At 41.5% G+C, this 22,674-nt stretch overlaps 1 protein-coding gene across 1 annotated transcript in view; it reads right to left on the bottom strand.

The window, feature by feature from the left end:
- KL (klotho) overlaps positions 1-16,390 on the bottom strand; it is a 49,524-nt gene extending 33,134 nt beyond the window's left edge. The window contains exon 1 of the mRNA XM_082771362.1: positions 15,644-16,390. Within this exon, the coding sequence (XP_082627488.1) occupies positions 15,644-16,378 (735 nt within the window). The 5' untranslated portion in view covers positions 16,379-16,390. The remainder of the gene's footprint in view (positions 1-15,643) is intronic.
- Positions 16,391-22,674: the final 6,284 nt, after the last annotated feature.

Genomic DNA, 22,674 nt, shown 5'->3' with positions numbered 1-22,674 from the left:
TGCTTTACTGAAAAGTTATTACCACCTTTTTGATCCTGTGCCTACTGTCTGCAAGGGTTTAGAAAATCAGGATTATAAGATTAAGAAGAACCTCAAGGGCAGCAAGTTCATCCCCCCTGCTGCCATGGGCATATCTATGACACAAAACACCCACTTCTAACTCCATCCAGGTTCACTTTGACATCATCTAGGTATTTTGTTCATACTGTCCTCTCTGGAAGACTGCTGCAGAGTCACATTTCACAAAGGATTACCCATTTTTTTTCAGTTTTTGGGTTAAATTTATTCATGTTCAGTCTAAACGCTTTGGTTCTTGCACCAAAACTCTTTGCCTTAGACAGTTATTTTTCTTCACTTGTTTCAACCATTGATCTATTTATAGAGAGCAAGTATATTCTCTCCCAGGGTTCTTGCTCAGGTAAATAAGCCATGTTCTGGTAAGATAATTCCTCATCTCTGCTGGAAACATCACCTGATACAGACTAGAAACAAATGTGTCTTTGTCACAGCTGGATTATATTGGCATCTTATGGTCATGCTGTGATCAGCAAGTTCTCATCTTACAGAAAATTTCTTATGAGCCTTTCTGTTCATCTGTTTATTATCCTGGTGATCCTTTGCACTTGGCAGTGTTTCCTGAAGTTTAGCTCATGCTTTAATTAGTGCAATCCTCCTCTGTGCCAAAGCATGGGAGTTAAAAAACATTAAAAACTTCAGCAAGGAACTGCCCTTGAGCCTGATGCTTCTACTTTCAGTGCCACCTATTGTGATATCCTCTTTAGCAATTTCTTAGTTATTGCTATAAATTCCCATCCCCCTGATCTCAACAGTAATTCTCCACATGGCACTATTTCAACTGTCTTACTGAAATACAGATTAGGTTTATCTTATTTTCTTTCTCTAGATAATCAGTTATCACAGAAAGCTATCAGATGTGTCTGGCTTGACTTTGATGTTGTAAGTTTGCAGCGTTTTGGGTCCATTGCACCTGTAGTTATTTCCATTCATCCAAGCCTCATCCTCATTAACCTTCCTGTCTACGAAACCCAGTGCTCAATGTCTTCTTGACAGATCAGACAAAAAGCACTAATTGGTTTTGAAGTAGATTTTTTTAATTCCTCACTACCTGATGGCTGTATGTCTTCCTGTCCTACTTTTCCTAATGTGAAGAACCACAGGATAAGGCTACTCAACATCCATGAGGTCTTGTGTGGAAAACCACAGCCATTTGCTTGCTCCAGCTTTACAAGACCAAGCAGGTGCTGCTGACTGCCTTTGCAGGGGGAACTATATCACCATCCATCAGACGCTTCCCTGTGTCAGAAGACTCAGCTGAGTGCTCAGGAAAAACAGAGGAGAGCATGAGATACTGGATTTCCCCACAGATCTGCAGCAGACACCAGATGCCCGAAATACGTGAGGCTCAGGCAAAATGTGCATACAATCCAGATCATATGGCAGAGTTCACCATCTGAGAAGTCACAGGAGCACAAAGTACCTCCACCCAATTTTTGTACTGGCCCTCCAGTACTCGCCTCCTCTCTCATCCATCCCCCCTCTCCTCACCTTCATTAGACTAAGTGTGAAAGTCTGTCTATGAAAAAAAAATGTGTTTGAGTTTCTCACCATGGATTGTCTATACCCTATAGACAAAGATGGGAAAATTAATCTTTTTTATTATTATTATTATTAGGATGAGATTCGCCGTGCTCACTTCTCTCAATTACATGTAAATTAACCCTAGAATGGTGAGCTTAAACATGGATGTCTCTGCTGAAAACCTCTAAAATTAGCTCAAATGTGATTGCTTTCCCTTGTGTCTGTCCCCCAGCCTGCAAGGGAGAGGTGTCTACCCAGCCATCTCCAGCCCTGACACAGCACTGCAATATGATTCTCAAGCTCTTGACCCACCACTTCAAATTAAGCAGCTCTATGCCAAAGTTTTGCAGGGAGCCAAGTGCAGCTTAGCCAGCGTCTTCACTCGCTGTGGTGCAGAGCCAAAGTACACACAGCTACACCCCTGGTCAGCCCAGTGGACAGCTGGCTCCGAGCTGGAGAACAAGTCCCACATGCTCTTCCCTCTGGGATCACTGGGAATGCTGCCAAACCACTTAAAGGGGAATATCTTTACACAAGACCACATTTTATAATGGTTATTGAAAAGCCAAGTATTGAAAATCCAGGCAGATGCCAAACTGTGTCTCAGGGCTGATGCAAACGCTGCTGGGAAGACAGCACTGGGACGCTAGTAAACTGGAACATAGGACCTATATTCCATGCTACAGCCTCACTCAAACTAGCTAAATGCCTTGCTGCTGACACCTGTAGCTCAGGAAGTTTAACACTGTTTTATGCGATGTTGGATAAATATAATCTGCTATTGATAATCTTTGCAGGTTGAGGATTGTCCCAGTTGCACCCAGTGCCAATACCAACAAACCCTTCATGCTATATACAAAAGCAAACGTGGGGACTCTGCAGGCTGTAATCTCCATAAAACTCTCCTCTTAGCACCGTGAAGTGGAGCTTAAGATTTGGTGGCCAACCAACAGCGAAACACCACTTCTGTACTGGCTGTGTCCACCCCCAATTAGGCATGTTGTTCTTCTAAGGTCAGTAATTAATCATACCAGAAACATAACATGGGGAGCAAGAAAGCAGTGTCTTGTCACACCTGTAGAAGAATAACAGGATATAAGAACCACTGCAATGGGTCAGGCTGTCCAACCTGTATCATATCCTTTGACATTCCAGAATAAGCTCCAGAGAAAAATGTGAAAGCCACTCAGACAAATGGGGGATATTTAGGCTTGAAGGGTGACTTCAAGCATTGTACTGATCTCTAAGTGGGAGATAATAATTTAAGTTGTTATCTGTATTCACTATGAATCCTGTTTTTTAACTTTGCCTAATTATTGGTCTGAGTCACCTCTTTCAACAACGAGTTCCTGCACCTAATTGGCCATAACAAACTACTTCCTTATGTTAGCTTTGAATTACTGCCTTCTCCATTCATTGATTGTTCCCATGAACACACGTAAGACACGCGTCCCTCACCTCTTTCTGAGCAAACATGAATTATGAGCTGTACTCAGCTCCTTCCTAGCCCACGACTGGAACTTCTCATGGACTTTAAGCCACACATTTAGAGTCTTGGATTCTTCTTTTTGTTATCTCCTGAAAGTATTTGTATAACTCTGTAAGTGACCCTATTTAAGCATATGTCTTATTTAAACTACAAAATGTCATATTAATCTATCCTATCCTCCTCCTCCAGTTATGCCACAGAAGGAAGGCCATCATTCAGTAGTTTGTCACAAGAAACACAAAAGTCAAGTACAGAAGGTTGGCTACAGAGAAGCTGAAGGAGGAGGTGGGGAGAGAACAGAGAGCTAGCGCTGAGACTGGATGCCTGAACAGGACACAGCACCCAGGGAACTTACTCCTGAGACTCCTCTGCTTGAAATCAGTCATTCTCTTGTGTACTTTTACATGCTCACTGCCATAAAAAAATAGTGGAACATGCAAAAAGCCTCTCAAAACACAAGAACTAGCTTCCCATAGTTTAATGTTTCTTTTTTTCTCTGGCCCTCATATGCAGTATCCAAGCTGCTAACACGTGGAAATTAATCTTTAAAAATACTACTTGTTCTCCTTTCCACCTGTTCTTAGATTCAGAAATCCAATCTCTCAGCTAAGCTGTCTGTCTTCATTACAAATCATCCTTTCCTTAACCAAGACTGCATAGGTGTTCAGCAGTAGGCATTTTAGGAAGAGTAGATTATTCTGAGAAACAATCTGAGAAGATGTTGAAAGATCTGCAATCTTGCAAAATAAGGATGGGACTCTGGCCATTAAGAAGTACTGAAGGGAAGATAATCCTCATTGCTGGGAATGAGGAGACACAAAAAATAGCCAATGATGAGGATAATGAAGCTGTCAAGGGGAATGGGATTGAGAAGAGGAATTATCTATGTCAGATAGGACAGGATAATAAGCACAAGCAGTCAACTTTGCTATAAACGGGGAAATCCAACATGTGGACAGATGCTAGAAAAATAAAAGCTGCTATTGAGTAACAACACTTTGCCCAAGTCATTGCATTTGGCAAGAAGACAGTACAGTTTTGATGTCTTTTGAGAACGAGCTTCTTTTGCATCTTAGAGATAGGTAAGGAGTGTCAGTAACATCCAAGGACAAATTCCAACAACTAGTATAAAACCCTGATGCAAAATCAGCCAAATAAAAATGCTTCATTACTCATGTTTTATAATAAAACAAGATGTGCTGTGTTTTATTGACTGAGTACAGGAAAACCACTAAAAGCCGTCTAACTAGAAAAGTCTTTGGACCACAGAAAAGAGAAACACTGCAGAAAGTCTCAATCCAAATGAGCAAGACTGTCTCCTTCAACATGTCTTGGTCTATGAGTTTCTTCTGCAATACTCCCATAAGATTTCAGTTGCTTGCACCGGCCACTTAGAAATCTGAAATTGCTTTATTACACAGCCAGTGATGTAACAAGAAAAACTGAGTCTGCCTGGCAGCTTTCTGGACAGCTGTCATTGCTTGTGCTTCTATCTTATGTCCAATGTCAGTGTTAGTATCACAGGAAGTTTCTTTCTTTGATAGTTAATGGTCTATTTTGCTTAATTACTTTATAGATTTGACATACCTGTTGACTCCCTTGCCAATGCATAGCCAGTAAGACACTGTCCCCCAGATGCTTGAATAGTTCAGGCATTTCTACATGGTCTTAGGTCTACTATCTATGATTATGAAATGCTAGTGCCCTGCAAGTCTCTTCCCAGAATCATCAGATCATTTCCCACATTGGGAACATGATGATCCAATGTATCCTCTCCCATTGCTCTCGCACTTTCAGACTTCCATACTCACTTCATTCCTAAATGTATTCCCCAAAAGCACTCCCACAAAATGAACAGTCCATTAGCAGAACTCTGAAAGGAGATATATGGATCATCACATTTAGTTGACTGCAGTAGTATAACAAGCTTTTAGCTCCAGACACTACACAACAGTATTCACTATTCAATACTTCTTTCCCACATTCATGGCATTGTGAGCCACGAGACAAATCCTGAAACCTTTTAATGCAATAAAAGCCACCCAAATGCTCCAAAAGTAACAACAGGCCATAGGAATAAAACAGGAGAGAACAACGATATCATCAGAATCCTAAACCCTTGCAACAGAATGGAAATGATTTAAATAACATGCCCTAACAAACCTGGGAAACTGGCTACCTTCCATGGCACAGACAGAGGGAAAAAAGGAGGCTGAACAAGACACATCACCGTTCCTTGACTGTATAACTTGGGTGAAATTCCTCCCTGACCACCAGGCCAGAATGTCCAAAATCAGATTAACACAAGCCAGAACTAGTATCTCCTCCTTTACAATGCCAATTTCAAAGTGGTCTCTATATCATTATCCTAAGCTGTGCTATGGAAATATGCCATTTCTGAGCTGCTCCATGCTGCACTTTGCTACTTTTAATATCCAGACTCTGAAAATGCTCATGCCAATTTGTTGCTGCTTTTATTGGAATTCTCCCCTATTTTAAGCAGCCATCTCCTTCAAGCACCGCTTTTCTATTTGCCAGAAACAGGGATGGGGAGTGGGACAAATGACTGAGTAATTACAGTTTCACACAAAAGTGGCATAAGCAGCAGCCCAGCTACGAATATGAGACACGGGGAAAGTGCTATGGTGCAAGACTTCCATCATGACACCTCTGAGACTGTTTTATTTCTTTCATCAAAGAATAAAAGGCATCAATCTGCAGCTTCGAGAAGTCAGTCATATTGAGGCAGGTTATACAGCAATTTCACAAGGGTAAACTGACCCAATTTGAAGCAGTGGGCACTCATCCAATGAAAGAATACAGAAGGCAGCGTCTGAAATGACTGACTGACTCACTGTATCAAAATGAAATTTTTCAATAACACGGCAAAATGGGACACCAAGAATTTCCATGGTAAAGTAAAACTAAAATGATAGGTTTTTCTTTCCCTTAGTTCTCTCTCTCTCTTTTTTTTTTTTTTTTTTAACTGAAGGATCTCTCTTAAATACTTTAACTTCTATGAATCAGCAAATTCCAGCTGCATATGTTTTAGATCCTTTTGATTTGCCCTAATTACATTACATTACTTTCTGAAAACAGGAATTATTAGAAATCTGAGAAAAAGCTAGCTGGTGTGATGGGGGTTTGGGGGGCAATAATGGATGGTAATGATGAGGAAGAATGAGAGGGATTTTTGATCATACCAAGCATATTATTAGGAAGTAAGACTGCAGCTGGACCCTATTCCTGCAGCTCTGTTCCTTGCCCTGGTTGGTTTACCCCAGTAGCCCCTTCTTGTTCAAAACAAGAGGCATTGTCGTGGCTGGGAAAGGAACTGCTGCAATAAAGCCAACTCAAGAGCTCCTTCGGTGCATTTCCAAAGTCCTACACTTGGCATGGTAGACGTGCTACATGAATATGGGAATAAACATTTTTTTTCAAGGAATACATCTGCTCAACTTCACAATTTACTTATGTGCTTGGAAGTGACAGGATTCTGAAAAAAAAAAAAAGTTTATGGAAAATTCAATTCTCACTGATTTCCCTTAAGCTCCTTTGAAAAGCCCTGCCTTAACACGGCAACTCTCTTTCTTTTTTTGGATGTTCCGTGTCCACCACCTCTCAGTGCTGGTGGCAATGGGAGGACAGCAGGAGGAACACCAAAAGCCAAGACAGACTCTTGGGATTAGGCTCTATCACTGTGAAGTGTGGTTTGCGATTTCATTAAATCACTACCCAGCTTCCCCCAGAAAAAATCCTCTTCCCCCAGAAAAACTCCTATGACATTTATAAACAAAAATGAACTAGAGAATGGCTCACCTCTGGGGGACTCCAGGCCAGCTCATTGCACACCAAGTTTAATTTTAAGTGCTAAATATGCACACAACAATGCAGTATTTTCTCATAAACCCATTCCCCTGCATTCCCATTCACCACATCACCCCACATTTCCCCACCTCCTCATTTGCTGCCGATTTTCCTAATGTTCCTCTTTCCTATCACCCCATGCTTTTGTTACAACTGTTTCTAGCCTGGGTTTAGCCTCCTCGTGGGATGCATAACTGGTGATGGCCAAGCTGTTGTGGTGTCCTTTCTCTTCGATTAGTGACCTGAAAACTCCGTCTCCAAACACAGCCTGTACCCAAGTTAACATTTTGCTACAACAGGGAAAGAAATGAAGAATGAAATAAGTGTATTACAACAAGCATGTTACCACTGAACAATCACGAGCCAGCTGAACTTTCATTCCAAACCTGAGGTCAGAATTATTGGATTGACTTTTAAGTAAAATTTTATTACCTAGACAATGCAAAACAAAAAAATCATTGTTCAGCCTGGCAATGCAATATATTCCCAAACAAAATCTCAAAAGAAAATAAATGTTGCATTTGAAATTCTATCATTTCCATATATGCTCAAGGAAAGAAAATTAGAACAATTAATCAATAACTACATTTGCTACATGCCTGCAGCAAAAGCAAGATTATTTCTTAAAACACTGAAAGTTAAATAAACAAATTGGGTAAACTTTGCCCTCAGCTCTGGAAAACAACTGATCCAGTGGAGCTATTGTATATTCAAAAGAACAAGAAAAAAGCTGACTGAGAAAAAGGCATCGGAAAATCCCAGCGAGCTCTTATCAGAGCGTGTGACCAACTACAAGCCTGTGCCCTCTCCCCACTCAACTATTTGCTGTATTTTCTAGAAGCGGGATCAAAACAAACAGATGCTGCTATCTTCCCAACTGTAAAGCAAATAGCTTGTGAACTTGTCCAGCGAGATATAATCCCAGGGGTGCCAACAATTCCTAGCCGTTAGTAAGGGCATTAAACTGATTAACCTACAAAAGGATTTCTGGGTTGACTTTTGGACTCAAAATAACAAGGCATTTCCACAGTATAATCTCTCCTGGTCAATTTTAAACGATTCAGCTGTCCTTAGCGGTGTGCTAAGCTGACTAAAACAGAACTCAAAGCTCAGCTCTTATTGCGACCCAACGTGCAAGTATCAAAATTGCCACGTGCAGACCCACTGGAAATGCAAGTGGTCACCCCCTTGCCCAACAGCAGGTCGCAGGGGGCCTCACAGCACCTGCGACGTGCAGAAACCCCTGTGCTTCCCATCCCACAGCAATCAGCAGCCCTGGGATCATCCGCAGTCCCAGCCCCTCGGTTCCTACAGCAGCTGTTGTAAACAGCATCTGTAAAGGCTTTGGAAACTGGGAGAATTTGGAGCATCTTTTTGTTTGGAATCCAAACAAAACTAAACTTTCAACTTGTGCAGCTCTCCGTAACACAGAGTGCTATTTTCTTCCCAGACTAAACATACATAAAAACGAAGCAACACAAAAATATGCTTCAGTGTGGCCAAACCCAGAGATTCTTCAATTTCTTTGTCCTACTTAACCCAGTGTGCATCCAGAAGGACCTTCCCTGCCAAATCTCCAGGGTGATATACCACAAACTTGGTATAGAAAGCCAGGGTTTTTATGGTGTTTTGTGCTCTCAGAGCATAGTTTAAGCTGTTACAGCAAGCCAGAAGTAAGTTGCTATCACCACTACCCTAAACAAACTACATTCACTATTAATATATATCGTATTTCAAATTTTCTTCCATTGAATTACATTTCCAGAGCTTAAATTATGCCATACATCATTCTGCCTCCAATCTGCCAGCAGAGAGGAAGAATACAATTTTAGGAATCCTGCCATTTCCACCACCACCAAAAGCATCATGAGTGTCTTTTCTCAAACTGATCTCTCTGTCTTATAGAAGGATTTTGTTCCTACCACTAACACTGAAAGGCCATTCCAGAAACTCAGCCCTCTAAGGGCTATCTATGTATTCCAATAGCCACTCTAATGTTATGGATATTGAATTTTTATCCTTTTTTTTTGTGTGTGTGTATTGTTCTTTAAATTTTCTTCCTCTCATTGATATTTATGCCCAGGAATATTTATAGGGAGCATTGGTGTGAATCTAATTCTTCTATATCCTTGTTATCATTTGTCTCCTGCTCATCCCATTTTTTCCGAAAGCTCCAGTCCCTGACTATGGCCAGAATGTCTTTCTCCTCTTGTGCTTAGTCAGTTACTACTCTTCCTTCTTGGCAAGCCACCCTCTGTTTCTGCTGGCATATTTTCTCCGAAGTGCAAAAAATCAGATCTATTTCCAGAAGACAGTCTTTTCTCTCATGTTTATACTCATGGTCATATTCCATGGGTCATCTTCTCCCTCAGATATCTGTCCAATCTTTTATTTCAGTAATTTCCAAAATGTCCTGAGATATTTTCTACAACTTTATTCTTCTGTTTCTTATTCACAGACTTAATCTAAAATCAGCAGTCACAAGTTTACCTGAGACAGTCTTATTTGAGCTTTGGCAGGCAGATATTCAAACATGAAAAGTTTTTATTTAGTATTTAAAGTAGGTAACATACATTCTCTAATTTCTACAACTCATGTCATCATTGTACATGGAGGTCACGTCCTCTACTTCTTCAGAAGCACTTCTCCATCATTTCCTCTTCTTTGTTTTTACCATCATGGAAAGAAAGAAAGAAGAGAATCTCCTTGTATAGATGTTTTTCCCTTACAAGTCTCTGCAAGAATGCGTCTTTGATTGCTGGCTTCTTGGCTTCTATAAAACTTTGCCAGGATCAACCCTGCACCTTCACGTTAAGTTCAGCAGTTTAACTATTCATCAGCACCAACCAAACACACAAATCACACACTCAATTGCAAGGATTAGCAAACAGCCCTCCAACTCTGCCAACTACAAACTGTAAATCACAAGGCTCCACTAACTGGAGCAAAGCGAACTACAGAGCACCTCCATGTGTCTGTGTTCTTTCCTGCTCCTCCCAGTCTAAGAAGGATATGTATATTAGTCGCTCAAAAACACTTAAAATACAACATCTCCAAACCTCCTTATCCCTAAGGAGACCTTCCACACGCTTCACTTCAGATCCCCCCAAACTGTAACAAATAGAAGACCTCGTCTAATTCAGGAAAGAGGTCAAAGAGAGAGAACCAAGAATGTATCATATTTTATGGGCATTTATTAGTGGGAAATAAAAGAGTATCAAGGAGCAGACAGCTTTACACTCGTACCCAATCAGACTTTGTAAGATGTGATTTATTTTTTTTTTGCCTGTCTAAACGCCCTTATCTACATTAAACTGCTGTTAATCAGTACTCATTATCTTTCTGACACCGAACAGAGCCCAGCCCAACATGTTAAATAAAAACTTTGATCTTAAATGAAAAGCATGGCATTTAGAAAGGAAGCATACTAGATTACCTTGGATAGGAACCAGAAATATCACCTAGATACCTCCAGCAACTGCTATGTCAACAACTACAAATCAGGCACCTGGCACTTAAAATGAGATGTGAAAACACAGATTTGGGGCTGTCTGCAGAATTAAATACAAAGATTTCTGGTTATAAATGCCACAACTACTAAGCACTAAAATCCTCAAAATGAACAGGGACTATCATAACAAATCCTCACCCTCAAAATAAACAACAAGGAGTTGAGATGGGACTTATCCCTATGGGCTCAACCTGGTGCTCTTCCACACACAGAACACATGAATTCTGCTTCCATCCCACTTCAGTAATTTGTGTAGCATGTCTAGGTCCTGCCTGTTCAGTTTTAATAACTTTTTCTATAACCTCTAAAAGGCTTTTAAAGTTATAGAACCTGTGCACTTGAGGAAGCCCACTCTACTTTTCCATGACAACACCTTATTCTCCAAGTAGTCATGATATTTCTATAATTAAGGGTCAAAATACTCTTTACAGATAAAAAATGCTTTTTTATTACAGCAGAATATTTGAAAACATTTCTTTTGCAAATGTGTATGCAATCAGGTAGAAACAACAAGGGGAAAGTTATTCATTCTACCTTTGGAACTAATTTTAATAAAATGGGTATCAGTGGAAGATCAAACTCCTCAGTTTACCACATTTTAAAATGAAGTTCAAATTATTTTTTTTTCTTTTGATGATTAAAGCTTCAGAAAGGTATGTCAACTTACAGCTGTTATTATAATTTGTGAACATAGCATAACCAATCCTAGCTACTGGAACAGAAGAGAGCAGCATCTGACTTGAATTTGCTTTATGGTTTGACTGTACATGTTTGTCATCTCTGGTGTTTGAAAACTACTTAATTCAAATGATCGGTGATTAGCATAATCACTACTGCAGCAAATTCTTTGCGAATATATACTACCCAACTGAAAAAAGACCAGAACAGGAAACAGAACCAATTTGGCTTTTGTTCTTTGAATTAAGTCTTAAGAAAACAAGAACAGGAAAATACAGCTATGATGATCTGTACTTTCAGAAAAATTGATTACTTTCAGAAAAATCCACAAGTATTCCACGTGCAGTAAGTGAAACTTTGATGGCTGTCTGAATGTTGAAAGAAACAGTACGCACCAAGAAAAGCCCACTTTCCTATGCTGCAATTATTGAAACTTTATTAGGTTTAGCGCTGAAGGTCAACAAAAGAGTACTTACCTTTTGTTTTGGAAGGGAAGGGAAATCAGTACTCTGTTGCTACGTGACTGGTTTCCAAGCAGCAGTTCCACTCACTTCTTTGCGGAAACAAAGTGTTCTTCTGTTTCTGCAAATGCTGTTTATATTGAGTAAATCCAAGTATGTTCAATTCAGACAATATACTGTGAACCAGTAATGAAAAAAATGCATTTGCAAAAAACAGAATATATCACATTGAACGACCCCTCTCAACAAGAGATGCATCATACACATGAGATTGCTGGCATGACATTTTCTGGCTGTTGACTCAGGAGAATGCCAAGCTTTATGAACTGTACTTGATCTACCCAATTTGTTTTGTGAATAAATGCGTATGGCTTCCTCTGTTTCTCAGCAGGTTTGAAGGGCTTAGATATGTCAAAAGCAACTCAAGTGTCAGTGGAAATACTATAAAAGAGTGTAGTTTTCAGTGAATACTGATCAACCTGATCAACATCCCTCAACAACCAACCAAGGATGCATCCATTGAATATTCTTTTTTATTCGCATTTTTACATTACTATTATTTCGTCTTTATAAAAAGTGTCTCTTACTCTATCCATCTGGAGTCTGACATGACTCAATTGTGAAAGTTCAGAAAAAATGAATAATTAAAAAATGCAGTACAATAGGATGAAATCCATTCAAGCCAAATTTAAGCATCATTAATCAGATCAAACTTCATTGCCCTGCTTGCACCAGCCCTCAAATGAACAACCTGAACTGAATCAAAGACTTATTTGATTATTTATTCAGATAATAAATAATTCATTCAAAAAGACAGAGCCTGAAATCCACATTCATATCTGTTGAATTTTCAAGAATTTGAAGGAAATTATTTAGTCTCTTAACGTAATTGGCATCCAGTAAAATAAATTAGTAGACATCAGCTTTCACTAGCTATTAAGCTTTCCACTCCCTCAGGAATAAATGCAGAAACAAGACATTTAAAACACTCTGCATATTGTAAATAAGGAAAAAAATGTCAGAAAGCATGCATATTAAGAGTTAGTCTGCTCCTTTACATAGAACCAATCATTTATGAAGATGGGTTTTACATTTTAAAAAATAAACACATTCTGCAAGCTCATTTTCACTGGGAAAAAAAAAAAAAAAAAAGAGAGAGAGAGACAAGAACACCACAGAGAAGGAAAGAGGACTAGGAAGAAGCCCAGGACTCAATGTTTCAGGAAATGTAAGACATAAGCATCAAAAGTCTGGGCAGCTAAAAGGGTTTTTTTTTGTGTGGGGGATAATAAAACCTCATCTTCACAGACAGGGCTGTGAGGAGCCCTGGCTGCAATGGTGCTGTGCACATCCTCCAAATGATGCTATGAAGAGGTAGTGCAACAGCTGTACAGCTTCCTGATACAAACGAAGGCTGCATGAGCTCCTGAGAATAACTGACCCAAGTCACCTACAAAATTACATGCGCTTCCCCACACCCATTAAAAAACATTATTCAAGTTGTAAAGTCAATCACTCTAGAATTATGTAAGAGGAGAATTTAATTTGCACATGGAAATGTAATTCAATGTTTTTACCATATGTGGTGTAATTTTGTCTTTCATTACATGATCACATACGCTTTCTCTATGGGTATCAGGCTATGTAGTCAAAGAAGCAATACCCTGTAGCTTCCTACCTCATCGCTCTTGCACAATTTGAAAGGTTTTATATGAATAAGCCATGGAAATGTAAGAAAAAAAAAAAAAAAAAGAGGATCACAGCACTAAAGCTGTTACCTTTTCTGTCCTTAAGGCTCTATCTCTGCTTCTGCTAACGATTCCTACCTGAAGCCAGATTCACAGATGGAAGTTCTCCATGAACATCACATCTCCTGATTTCTCTGTGAACAATCTGAGATTTTGAGATCAGACTTGTAGAAAAACTGCAAGTATAACCGATGGGGAAAAAAAAAAAAAAAAACACATGCCAGGAAAAGGGCACAAACAGCCAGTGGACACTTTTGGTTTTAACCGTACCTGTATTTCAGTTCCTTGTTCATGAAATGTGAAAAAAATGATGCCTTACACTGTTGCATAAAAAGAAGTGTTTACTAATTGTGAACAAGCTGAATGAGGTCACAAGGAGAAAACTAATGCTGAGGTTCTATCGCTACAAGTACTGGTAAACTTTCCTTATTTAATTATACTTTCCACGGTGCCTAGGCAAGCCTGTGCCTTGGCTTCTCATTTGTTAAAAGCACTTCCCTTCTTTGGAGGGCTTTTATGAAAACAAGCATATGCTACAGATTATGAGAGACTCAGATACTGTGGTGATGTGGGATATAAATACTCAAGACAGACAGCACTATAGAAAAGCCAAGGACAAAACTGGTGTTTATCTTTATTTGTCTGTTCTCAGAGCCCTGTATTAATTCAGGTCTGAAGCTACAAATTGAACAAAGGGTGGAGGGGAGAACCATACAGAATATGAACTGCCTCATTAACTGCCCATTTTCCACAGCAAAGGAGGCACTTCAGAAAAAAAAATAAAGTGACAGACAACATTTAAACTTCATCTCAGTAAACCTGTCATCCTTGGAGTTGAAGTAATGATTCCAAGGTAATCTTCGTTTTGACAACCCAAGTGCTAGTGTTTGCAGCTCTAATGATTTCTGTTGCATGTCCTCTGTATGAAGAGAGAAACAAAGCTTCTGCTCCTGAGGTTCTGCACTCCAGGCATCAAGCTGATAGCTCTTACCCTATATACAGTCCCAGTGCCTTCAGAATAACTAAGCAAAGTTAGCAAAGTAGCAAACAACGCACTGACAGCTATTCGATGACTCTATGAAAAGCACAACATTAGGTGATGAAGCCTTGCAGCAAAATCTGGGACCTTTCCTGCAAATGCTGAAATTTAGGAACAGTAATATTAATAGTCATATAATAGTCATATAAATACTCATTTACTTGTTTAGTTGAGTCAACTGTACAATCACAGTGTTACACTTGGCCAAGTGCACTCTAAGGGCTACTAAAGAGTTTAAAAGTTATGGGACCAGGAATTTTAGTGCCTTCTGATACTTTGACCCCATCTTCCCCATCTGTATTTAGTCTTGAAATACTTGTAACACTAAACAATGCAAAGGTAATGTAGGAAAGTAGCAAAAAGTTGAGTAAGATGTGTTGGATGTTTTCTCGATGTTCTCATCATATGAGACTCTACGACACACCTGCTGATGATAAGCATACATAGAGCAGGACATTAACAGAGTTTGTGAATGTGGACGGAGGTATGACGGATCATGCCTTATTGGCCATACCATTCCAGTTGGACAGACTGAATCCTTTAGCCCCTTGGTGAAAAAAATTGTACACACTTTTGCTTAATTCTTCCTGAGAATCTGCAAGTGCTTCCAGCACACTTAACAATTATAGCATATATACATACAGGGCATAAAAAATATTTATAGCAAATCACTGATGCCACTTACTAGAATAGAGGAGCATAGGGTCTTTTTTTTCCCAAAAACTGTTCACACTGTCAGAAAAGCCCATACTTTGTTAAGAACATATTTCAGTAAGACATTTCAGCCAGCTCTAGCATCTCCATTAACTCAGTGAGACTTTTTTTTAATCAAACGCTTGAATTCCTTCAATATCTGTGTTAAGTACTTCCACAGTAGCTGTAAGCAGACACTGAAGTGGCACAAACTTGCAAACGTTGGAGGGCAGAATTAAACATTTCTGTTGCATACAGAAAATAGTTTAACTCAGTGCACTGACATTTACTTAAGGCAACTACAAACACAAAGTTCGTGCCTCCAGTTGGCCAACCCAAGTTGGCTGCCCACCTGCCATCGGGGAGCTGGGGCACATTCAGCCCCAACCCTCGTTCCATGCTAATTTGGCTTCCACACCGGCAGCAGACCGGTCTATGGGTCCACACAATGGGGTGGGCTGAGGGTACCCTTCCCTTTGACATAACCCATTGACTGAAGTGCCACCAAGGCTGGGAGGTGAAGGCCCTGCGCCTTCCCACTGCTCACCCACCATTTACCTGCAGCAGGTGATGCGCTGCCCGGTAGCCGAGGCGCGGGCCTCCCCGCACACCCGGCGGCAGCCGCCCCGTGCCGTAGCCATGCCAGGCCACCACGTAGGGGTTGTCCATGGTCAACCAGTAGCGCACCTGCCCTCCGAAATGCCGAAAGCAGAGCTCGGCGTAGTCACGGAAGAGCTCAGGCAGGACAGGGCTGGCCCAGCCACCGAAGGTGTCCTGCAGGTGCTGCGGCAGGTCCCAGTGGTACAAGGTGACGACGGGCTCCACGCCCAGCGCCCGCAGGCGGCCCAGCAGCCGGTCATAGTGGGCCAACCCAGCGGGGTTGAGGGGCGCCGTGCCGTTGGGCAGCAGCCGGGCCCAGGACAGCGAGAAACGGTAGTGGGAGACCCCCAGACGCCGCAGCCCCTCGGCATCGCGGAAGAGGTTGTTGTAGCTGTCACTGGCCACGTCGCCGCCCGTCGGACCCGTGAAGCCAGAGCCGGGTGGCGTGGTGGGGCGGTGTGCGAAGGTGTCCCAGACCGAAGCCCCTTTGCCCTCCTGCCGCCAGCCGCCCTCCGTCTGGTAGGCAGCGCTGCCTACACCCCAGAGGAAGCCGTCGGGGAAGGTGTCGTGGAGGAAGAGCTGGTCCTGCGGGTAGGGCAGGCGGGCGAAGCGGGACCAGGTGCCCGAGCCCTGCCCCGGTGCCCCGAGCAGTGGCTGCCCGAGCAGCAGCAGCAGCAGCAGCAGCGGGGCCATGCTGCCGGCGGGGCTCCGCGACGGCGGCTCCCTCCTGCCGGCCCCCCGCCGCCCCCTTTTATCCTCACCTCTCCCCTTCCCGCCCCCCGTGCCGGTGGGCACGGCTATTAATAATTACCTCGGAGCTGCCGTCTGCATCCTGCCCGCCCGGCGAAGGGAGCGGAGCCGGCTCCCTCGGGGAAGAGAGAGGGCTGCCTCCGGGGGCGGGATCCGGGGTGAGACGGGGCGGGCGGGCGGGGAGGAGCGGCTTCGGGGGTCGCCTCTGGCATCCCTCGGGTGGCCCCCGGCTGCCCACGGCTTCCGAGGGTCCCTTTCCTGCTGCTCGGCTCGACCCCAGCCCCTGAAGCGCCCCGAGGAGCCGTCGGGGGAGCCGCGGGGTCCCCGGAGTTAGAGCAGGGGAGCACCTCGTGTGAGGGAATGAAGGGGCAGTGTTGGGTTTTGCTGCTTTTCTTCCTTTTTATTTTAATCCTTCACCCAGTATTTTCGTCGTGCTATCACATCGAGAGACGCTGCTGCTGCGATTGCTCGTGTAATAATAATTAGAGACTCAGTGGGCAAGGACCTCATACACTGACACTGCCCAGCAACCCACGGGTTGGCACATCGGAGTAACAGCACCTGCTCTGTTCTGGGGCTGGATGTTGTTGAACTGGGGTCTTCACCCAATACAAAACAAGTGACAATTAGAAAAACCTCACAGATCTGTATGCAGAGGAAACAAATCAAGCCGTGCGTTTCAGTCTGATTATCTGGTTGCACTTCTTAGCTGCCTGTGTGGGCATGATGCAGAGAAATCTTTTTAAAGCTCTCATGCTGCTGTTGTCTTCTCCTTCAGACAAGGAAACTTGGCCAAGAAGTGGCTTAACATGTTGCAGATAGTCGGTGTTCAGTTATGTGAACTCTGACACGATCTGGGGTATCTAAGACAAAAACACCTCCTAGACAGGCTCCTAAGGACAGAGAGATGTTCCCAGGATATAAAGTTATTGTTTAACTAAGGAGTGAAGGCATTGAGATAATTTCATTTTATTTTTAGAAAATAAATGCCTTCCAGGTAAAATTTCAGGTAATCACTAATAATGAAGCTGATGGATTTAAATACCTATTCTGAGATGCCGAAAGTTTCCTCTAGTGTGTAGGATGGGCTCTCACACCTCTCAGGCCCAGGAAGAGTCTGCCTTTTTTTTTTGTTTTGTTTTGTTTTGTTTTGTTTTGTTTTGTTTTGTTACACCAATTCAATTTGCTTTCACATATTGTTTTGTAGTGTTTTTAAAGAAGAGGCAAAAGATGTAGGCTACAGAGTTGTAGTTAGTGTTCCATTAATGGTGACCAATTTACTCCCATGTTAGACGGATAAAGCTCTGGACAGCCCAGGGAACGACCAACATCCCTTCCCTAAAAGGGTTCTTCATGTAGGTGGTGTGGGAGCAGGTGAGTGGCAGGCTGGTCATCAACTCCTACAAGTCTGCTATAGCCTGACAAGCTACTGAAGTTTGATTACAGCCTAAATAAAAGATAACTTGAGCTCCAACTGCAGCAACAGAAAGTTGTCAGCATCACATGGTACTTGCAGAAGCTGGAGATTCATTGTTAGCTGCACAGTGGCATTGCTGTGCTCCTTTGCAAAAGGTGAAGAGCCAGGCTTCTGTTCAGCTACTCACCCCATGTCAGTGGAAGTGTAACACCTTAGCTGGAGCTCACTGCCTGAGTATTTTGAAAAATGGGATGTATCAGAAATATCTGAGCCTAAAACCAGGCACTAGTGATGCCAAGTCCATTGCTGACATTTAAGGAAGAAAACTTCAATAAGTATGTGGTGACACAAGGGACCTTAAGATATATCTTGATACTTTCTCTTTTATTTGCTAATTATTAACTAAAACCCAAATCAAACTTATTTGCAGTTAGACATGTAAGTGAAGCACATTCATTAGGAGCTCATTTCTTCCAGAGTTTCTCTATGCTCAAAGCAAAGAAACAGCTTCAAGGTGTTGGTGTGAGTCAGCCTAGCCAGCATCTTAGTCAGCTTCTGGAGGTGGATGCCTTCCCCAGAAACTATACAGGCAGCGTGCAGTGGCTGTGCTCCTGATGTAAGCAGCCCACTTGTGAGGGATGAAACCTGGCCATGAATTACTGGCACTAACCTGTTGCTTCATCTGTATGTCTGTCACATGAAAGCTGCTTTCTCTTCTTCTTTTTCTTTCTTTCTTTCTTTTTTTTTTTTTTTCTTTTCTTTTAATAGTATAAATATCTGAAAATGTGCACTGTGGCCTCCAGTTGCTTGGTTTGTGTCTGTGTGCATGTTGTTGTTTTTTCTCTTAGAATGAAAGCTTGTTTTCATGTTTTAGAACAACACAGTCACCCACTGCTCTGGGCAAATATATATATTTTCTTCTGCTCTGACAAACTCTGTGCAATATTAACCATGCAGAAAGGTCAGCCAAACACTTGCAGACACCCCAGGCTCCCCTTCTGCTCCTTGAGTTCAAAGCATGGCTCTGTTGTGTCTGTGCTGCTGAGCAAGCACACTGCCAACCCTGCCCCAGATCAGCAGATTGGGATTTGTTACCTTTCAGCCTTCTTTGTATTGCTAATTACTGAAGGTTCAACTTTTGATAACATACATAATGGATACTTAAAGTGTTGATATAGTTTTTATTCAGGCTGTGTGGAGAAATTTTCTTTGCCAGCTGTGCAGTCAGGACATACAATCAAACTCGACAGGGTTCTGACTGGGCATTGCTCTTTCTGTCCCAAAGAGACTGAACCTTCGAGGATACTGACATTTTTTAGGTAAAAGAACTCTATTACTGCTTTCAATTCATTTTACAGCTTTCCCTGATGTCATGTCATGCATTGTGTCAGTGCTGCAAACCCCTTCCTCCTTTAAAAATCTCTGCAGAAACTAGCAGCCTCATACTGGTAGCATTTGTGCTCCTCTCTGTGTCAAAACAATGGTCTCAGTGCCTAACACAGCCATCTTCTGTTTTAATGCCCCTTCTCTGCTTACAAGCATATTTCCAGACATATACATCCATATATTCAGTTGAAAATAGCCTTGTGTAATAGATTTACAGCCTCAGCATTTCTTCTCAAGGCACAAAACTCACTTCAGTTGGGGACACTGCTTAAAAAAAATTACCCTCCGAATTAGACTTGAGCATTTTCTCTATTGCTTCTATCACTGCATAACAACACTAATTCCCTACTCTGTCTGTTAAATTCAAACTGCTAAGCCATCAAATTTTACTTTCACTTGCTGATGAAAAGTTGTTCCCAGTGGAAAGCTGTATAATGGCGTTCTAGATTTACCTTCTTCATCACTGCCAGGGCATCGCAGCCTACCAGGCAAATAAGCTCTTCCTCAATTCTCTCAGAGACAGAGTTGCAAGTCCAATTTTCTTGAAAAAAATGCATCCTTCCATAGCTATTCCTTCTTTCTTTCTTGATCATACTAGTTACATGCATTCACTGTACATTCTGAATGGCTTTAAAGACAGATAATAACTGACGGTAGTGAAATTAGAAATATAGTGCTGTCAGGTCCAAAATAACCCTGTTGGTGTAATGAACTAGTGCAGTGCTGAAGAATGCTTGGGAAGATGTCAAATTCCCCTTACTGTAACAGCAGAAATTAGCAAATCATTTGTTTCCACTTTTGTTGTAGTAGGGAAGGGTCATAGAAAACCTATGCCTGTTTCTGAAACCTGAGGACTGCAGCTATCTCGTGCATCCAGTATGACAAATCCTTTTTAAACCATAAAGGACCCTGGATTGTTCTTCTTTATTCTGTGGCAGGATCTTGTGCAAGTGAGAAATTAGAAACCTAAATTCAAATTGCTTTCACTTCACCTTTGTAAATGTGTCTCCAAGAAGTGAGCAAATCCAGAGCATCCCCTCGTATGAGAAGTGCAATTCCAAATCCTTTGTCCCCTCTTACTTTGGAAGGTGACCAGGAGTAACTTCAAGTCAATCCTACAAACACCTCTTTTATTTGCATGGGGCAGGGATGACTACACCATTGTAACCTAGGAGGGGACCAGTGGTATCTGGATGCTTCCTTATACCTAAATGGCAGGGACTGCAAAACCTTCCTGTTCTTGCAAACCCTGATTCAGGGGAACGAGTAAACCCATTTCAACCCCTGAATCACAAAAAGTAATGAGGGAGGGGAAGAAAGGTGAAATGCCGTCTTGGGGTGTCATTTCAGTGGAAATGACGTCTTGGAAATGGCATCTTTTACTTCTGGGAGATCTAAGAAATCCCTATTATCTGGAAGATGAGGCAAAAGTTTCTAAATCATCTCCCTGTCTTCAAAAGTACCTGGGAAATTCCTTCTAAATTGATGGAAGAAGGGATGGGCAAAGAGAGAAAGGAAAAGATGTCATCTCTCTGCCAGCAGAAGGAAGGTAACAAAGAGATTGATATAGCATCTCTCTTCCCATTGTGGGTAGGGAAGAAGGGGTTGGCCAGGAAGACAGGTCCAGAGCAGGGGGAGAAGGGTCGGGAGTGTTGGAGAAAGAATAGAAGAGTGCTCCTTGCCAGCTCCAGCCATCCAGCGTGTAAGCCAGAGGCTTCATCTCTGTTTCAGGCAGGAACCTAAACCTGGTGGCAGCAAAGAAATATGCCTGTCTCCCCAGAGTCTGCTGAGATTGTATGAACAAGTAAAGGGGGTTGTCCAGGGAAGTTACAGACTAAATAAGGTGTCGCCCAATTAGTTTAGGCATTTTTAAGGTAGAAAGTCCTGGAAAACAAAGGGATTGGATCACTCAAGGAGGTAAAACAGATTTTACAGTTTAGATGGGATGTAGTAGACTGGATCTCAACCCTAAGAGGTGCACACCTGTGAAAATTCCAGTTTATGATCTCCGATGTCATATAAAAAGGAGCACAAACATCATTTCACTGTTCTCACTTTATTTTAATTTCTATTTGTGATACACTGTTATCATTTGGAAACCAATTTCATTCAGTCTCCACAGGATAGCTGGAAAGCTTGAATCCTGTGGTTCAGTCTAGAGCTGAGAGCACTCTAGAGACACATACGGTGACTTTTCATATACAGTCATCCTATCTCTTCAGTTCAGGCACAGCTGCATTTCCCTTCACTCTTTAAATTTCTATTATTTTAAAACCTCTGGAAAAATGCCACATCTTCTATGAAAAGAAAGATCCATGGGGGCTTAAATGAAGAAATAAAAAGCACTACTATTAAAAAATGAAAATGCAATGCTGAGTTTTATGTACATGGAAGTTGAATTTTTTATGCATTAAATTCAGTCAGGGAAGAATATCCTGCAGAATTGCCTCTATTATCATATCTTTAGATCACTTTCCAGAGGTAAATGGATAAGAGCTGCTCCTACTAAAATCATGCAGCAGGATAAATTAGTGTTTGCTAAATCTATACTTCAATAAGCAGTTGAATGATGCCTTAGTTCAGATATTCATTTCTTAGTTTCAGCTCTTGCCAGTATTGGTCTCTTTTACTGTATGGCAAAGACCAGTTCACCAAGAAATAATAATGGTTGTAAGAACTGCTGTGGTATGTTAATTCTCATTAAGATTTTCTGCCTAAATGACTCTTCTGCAGTTAAGAGTTACAACATTTTAAACTGAACTGAGTTGAAACTTTATAAACTAGTTGTTTAAATTGCATTGCACTATGCTGCTGTCTTATTAAATGTACAGATAACATTGTCTGCAAATACATAAACATTTTTCAGGGCTACAGGTATATGATGCTCTTTAATAAACATAACTATTGCATTATACAAAATCAATTTTGACTGAACAGCAAAAACTCAGTCTCTGTACTGTTTGAAATGTGTAGCACTGAAATGTGATTTATAGTCAACTGAGAAACCATTTAGTCTTTTACTGCATGCTTCACACTCACATAAATGTACTTCAGAGCTATTCCCAGATAATCTAGCAAAGCTTTTCTCCTGTGTTCCTGAGATTAGCTCAGAACTATTGGGAAGTCGAGGCATTTATTTCTGAAACACTAAATATGCACAGAAACTTCTAAGAGTTTTCAGGCCCTACCTCTTCAAATATAGTTACAGACTTGAACCAGATTAGGCCAAGATATTGTAACTGTACACTCTTGAAAAGTAAACCTTTCTAATAAAAATAAATAAATAAATAAATAAAAACACTTTGAGGATGACTGCAGTGAATTTCACCTCCGAGACATGAAAGCATAGATTCATGCCCAGTAGCCAAAGCATTTCACATTAAGCATTTCTTCACAGCTGCTATCCAGAAGAATCAATGCACCACTTCAAAAACTG

Source organism: Aythya marila (assembly GCF_965140915.1).
Source record: "Aythya marila genome assembly, chromosome: 1".
Lineage (NCBI taxonomy): Eukaryota > Metazoa > Chordata > Aves > Anseriformes > Anatidae > Aythya > Aythya marila.
The sequence above is the reverse complement of the archived record's forward strand: the minus strand, read 5'-3'. Positions and strand labels throughout refer to the sequence as shown.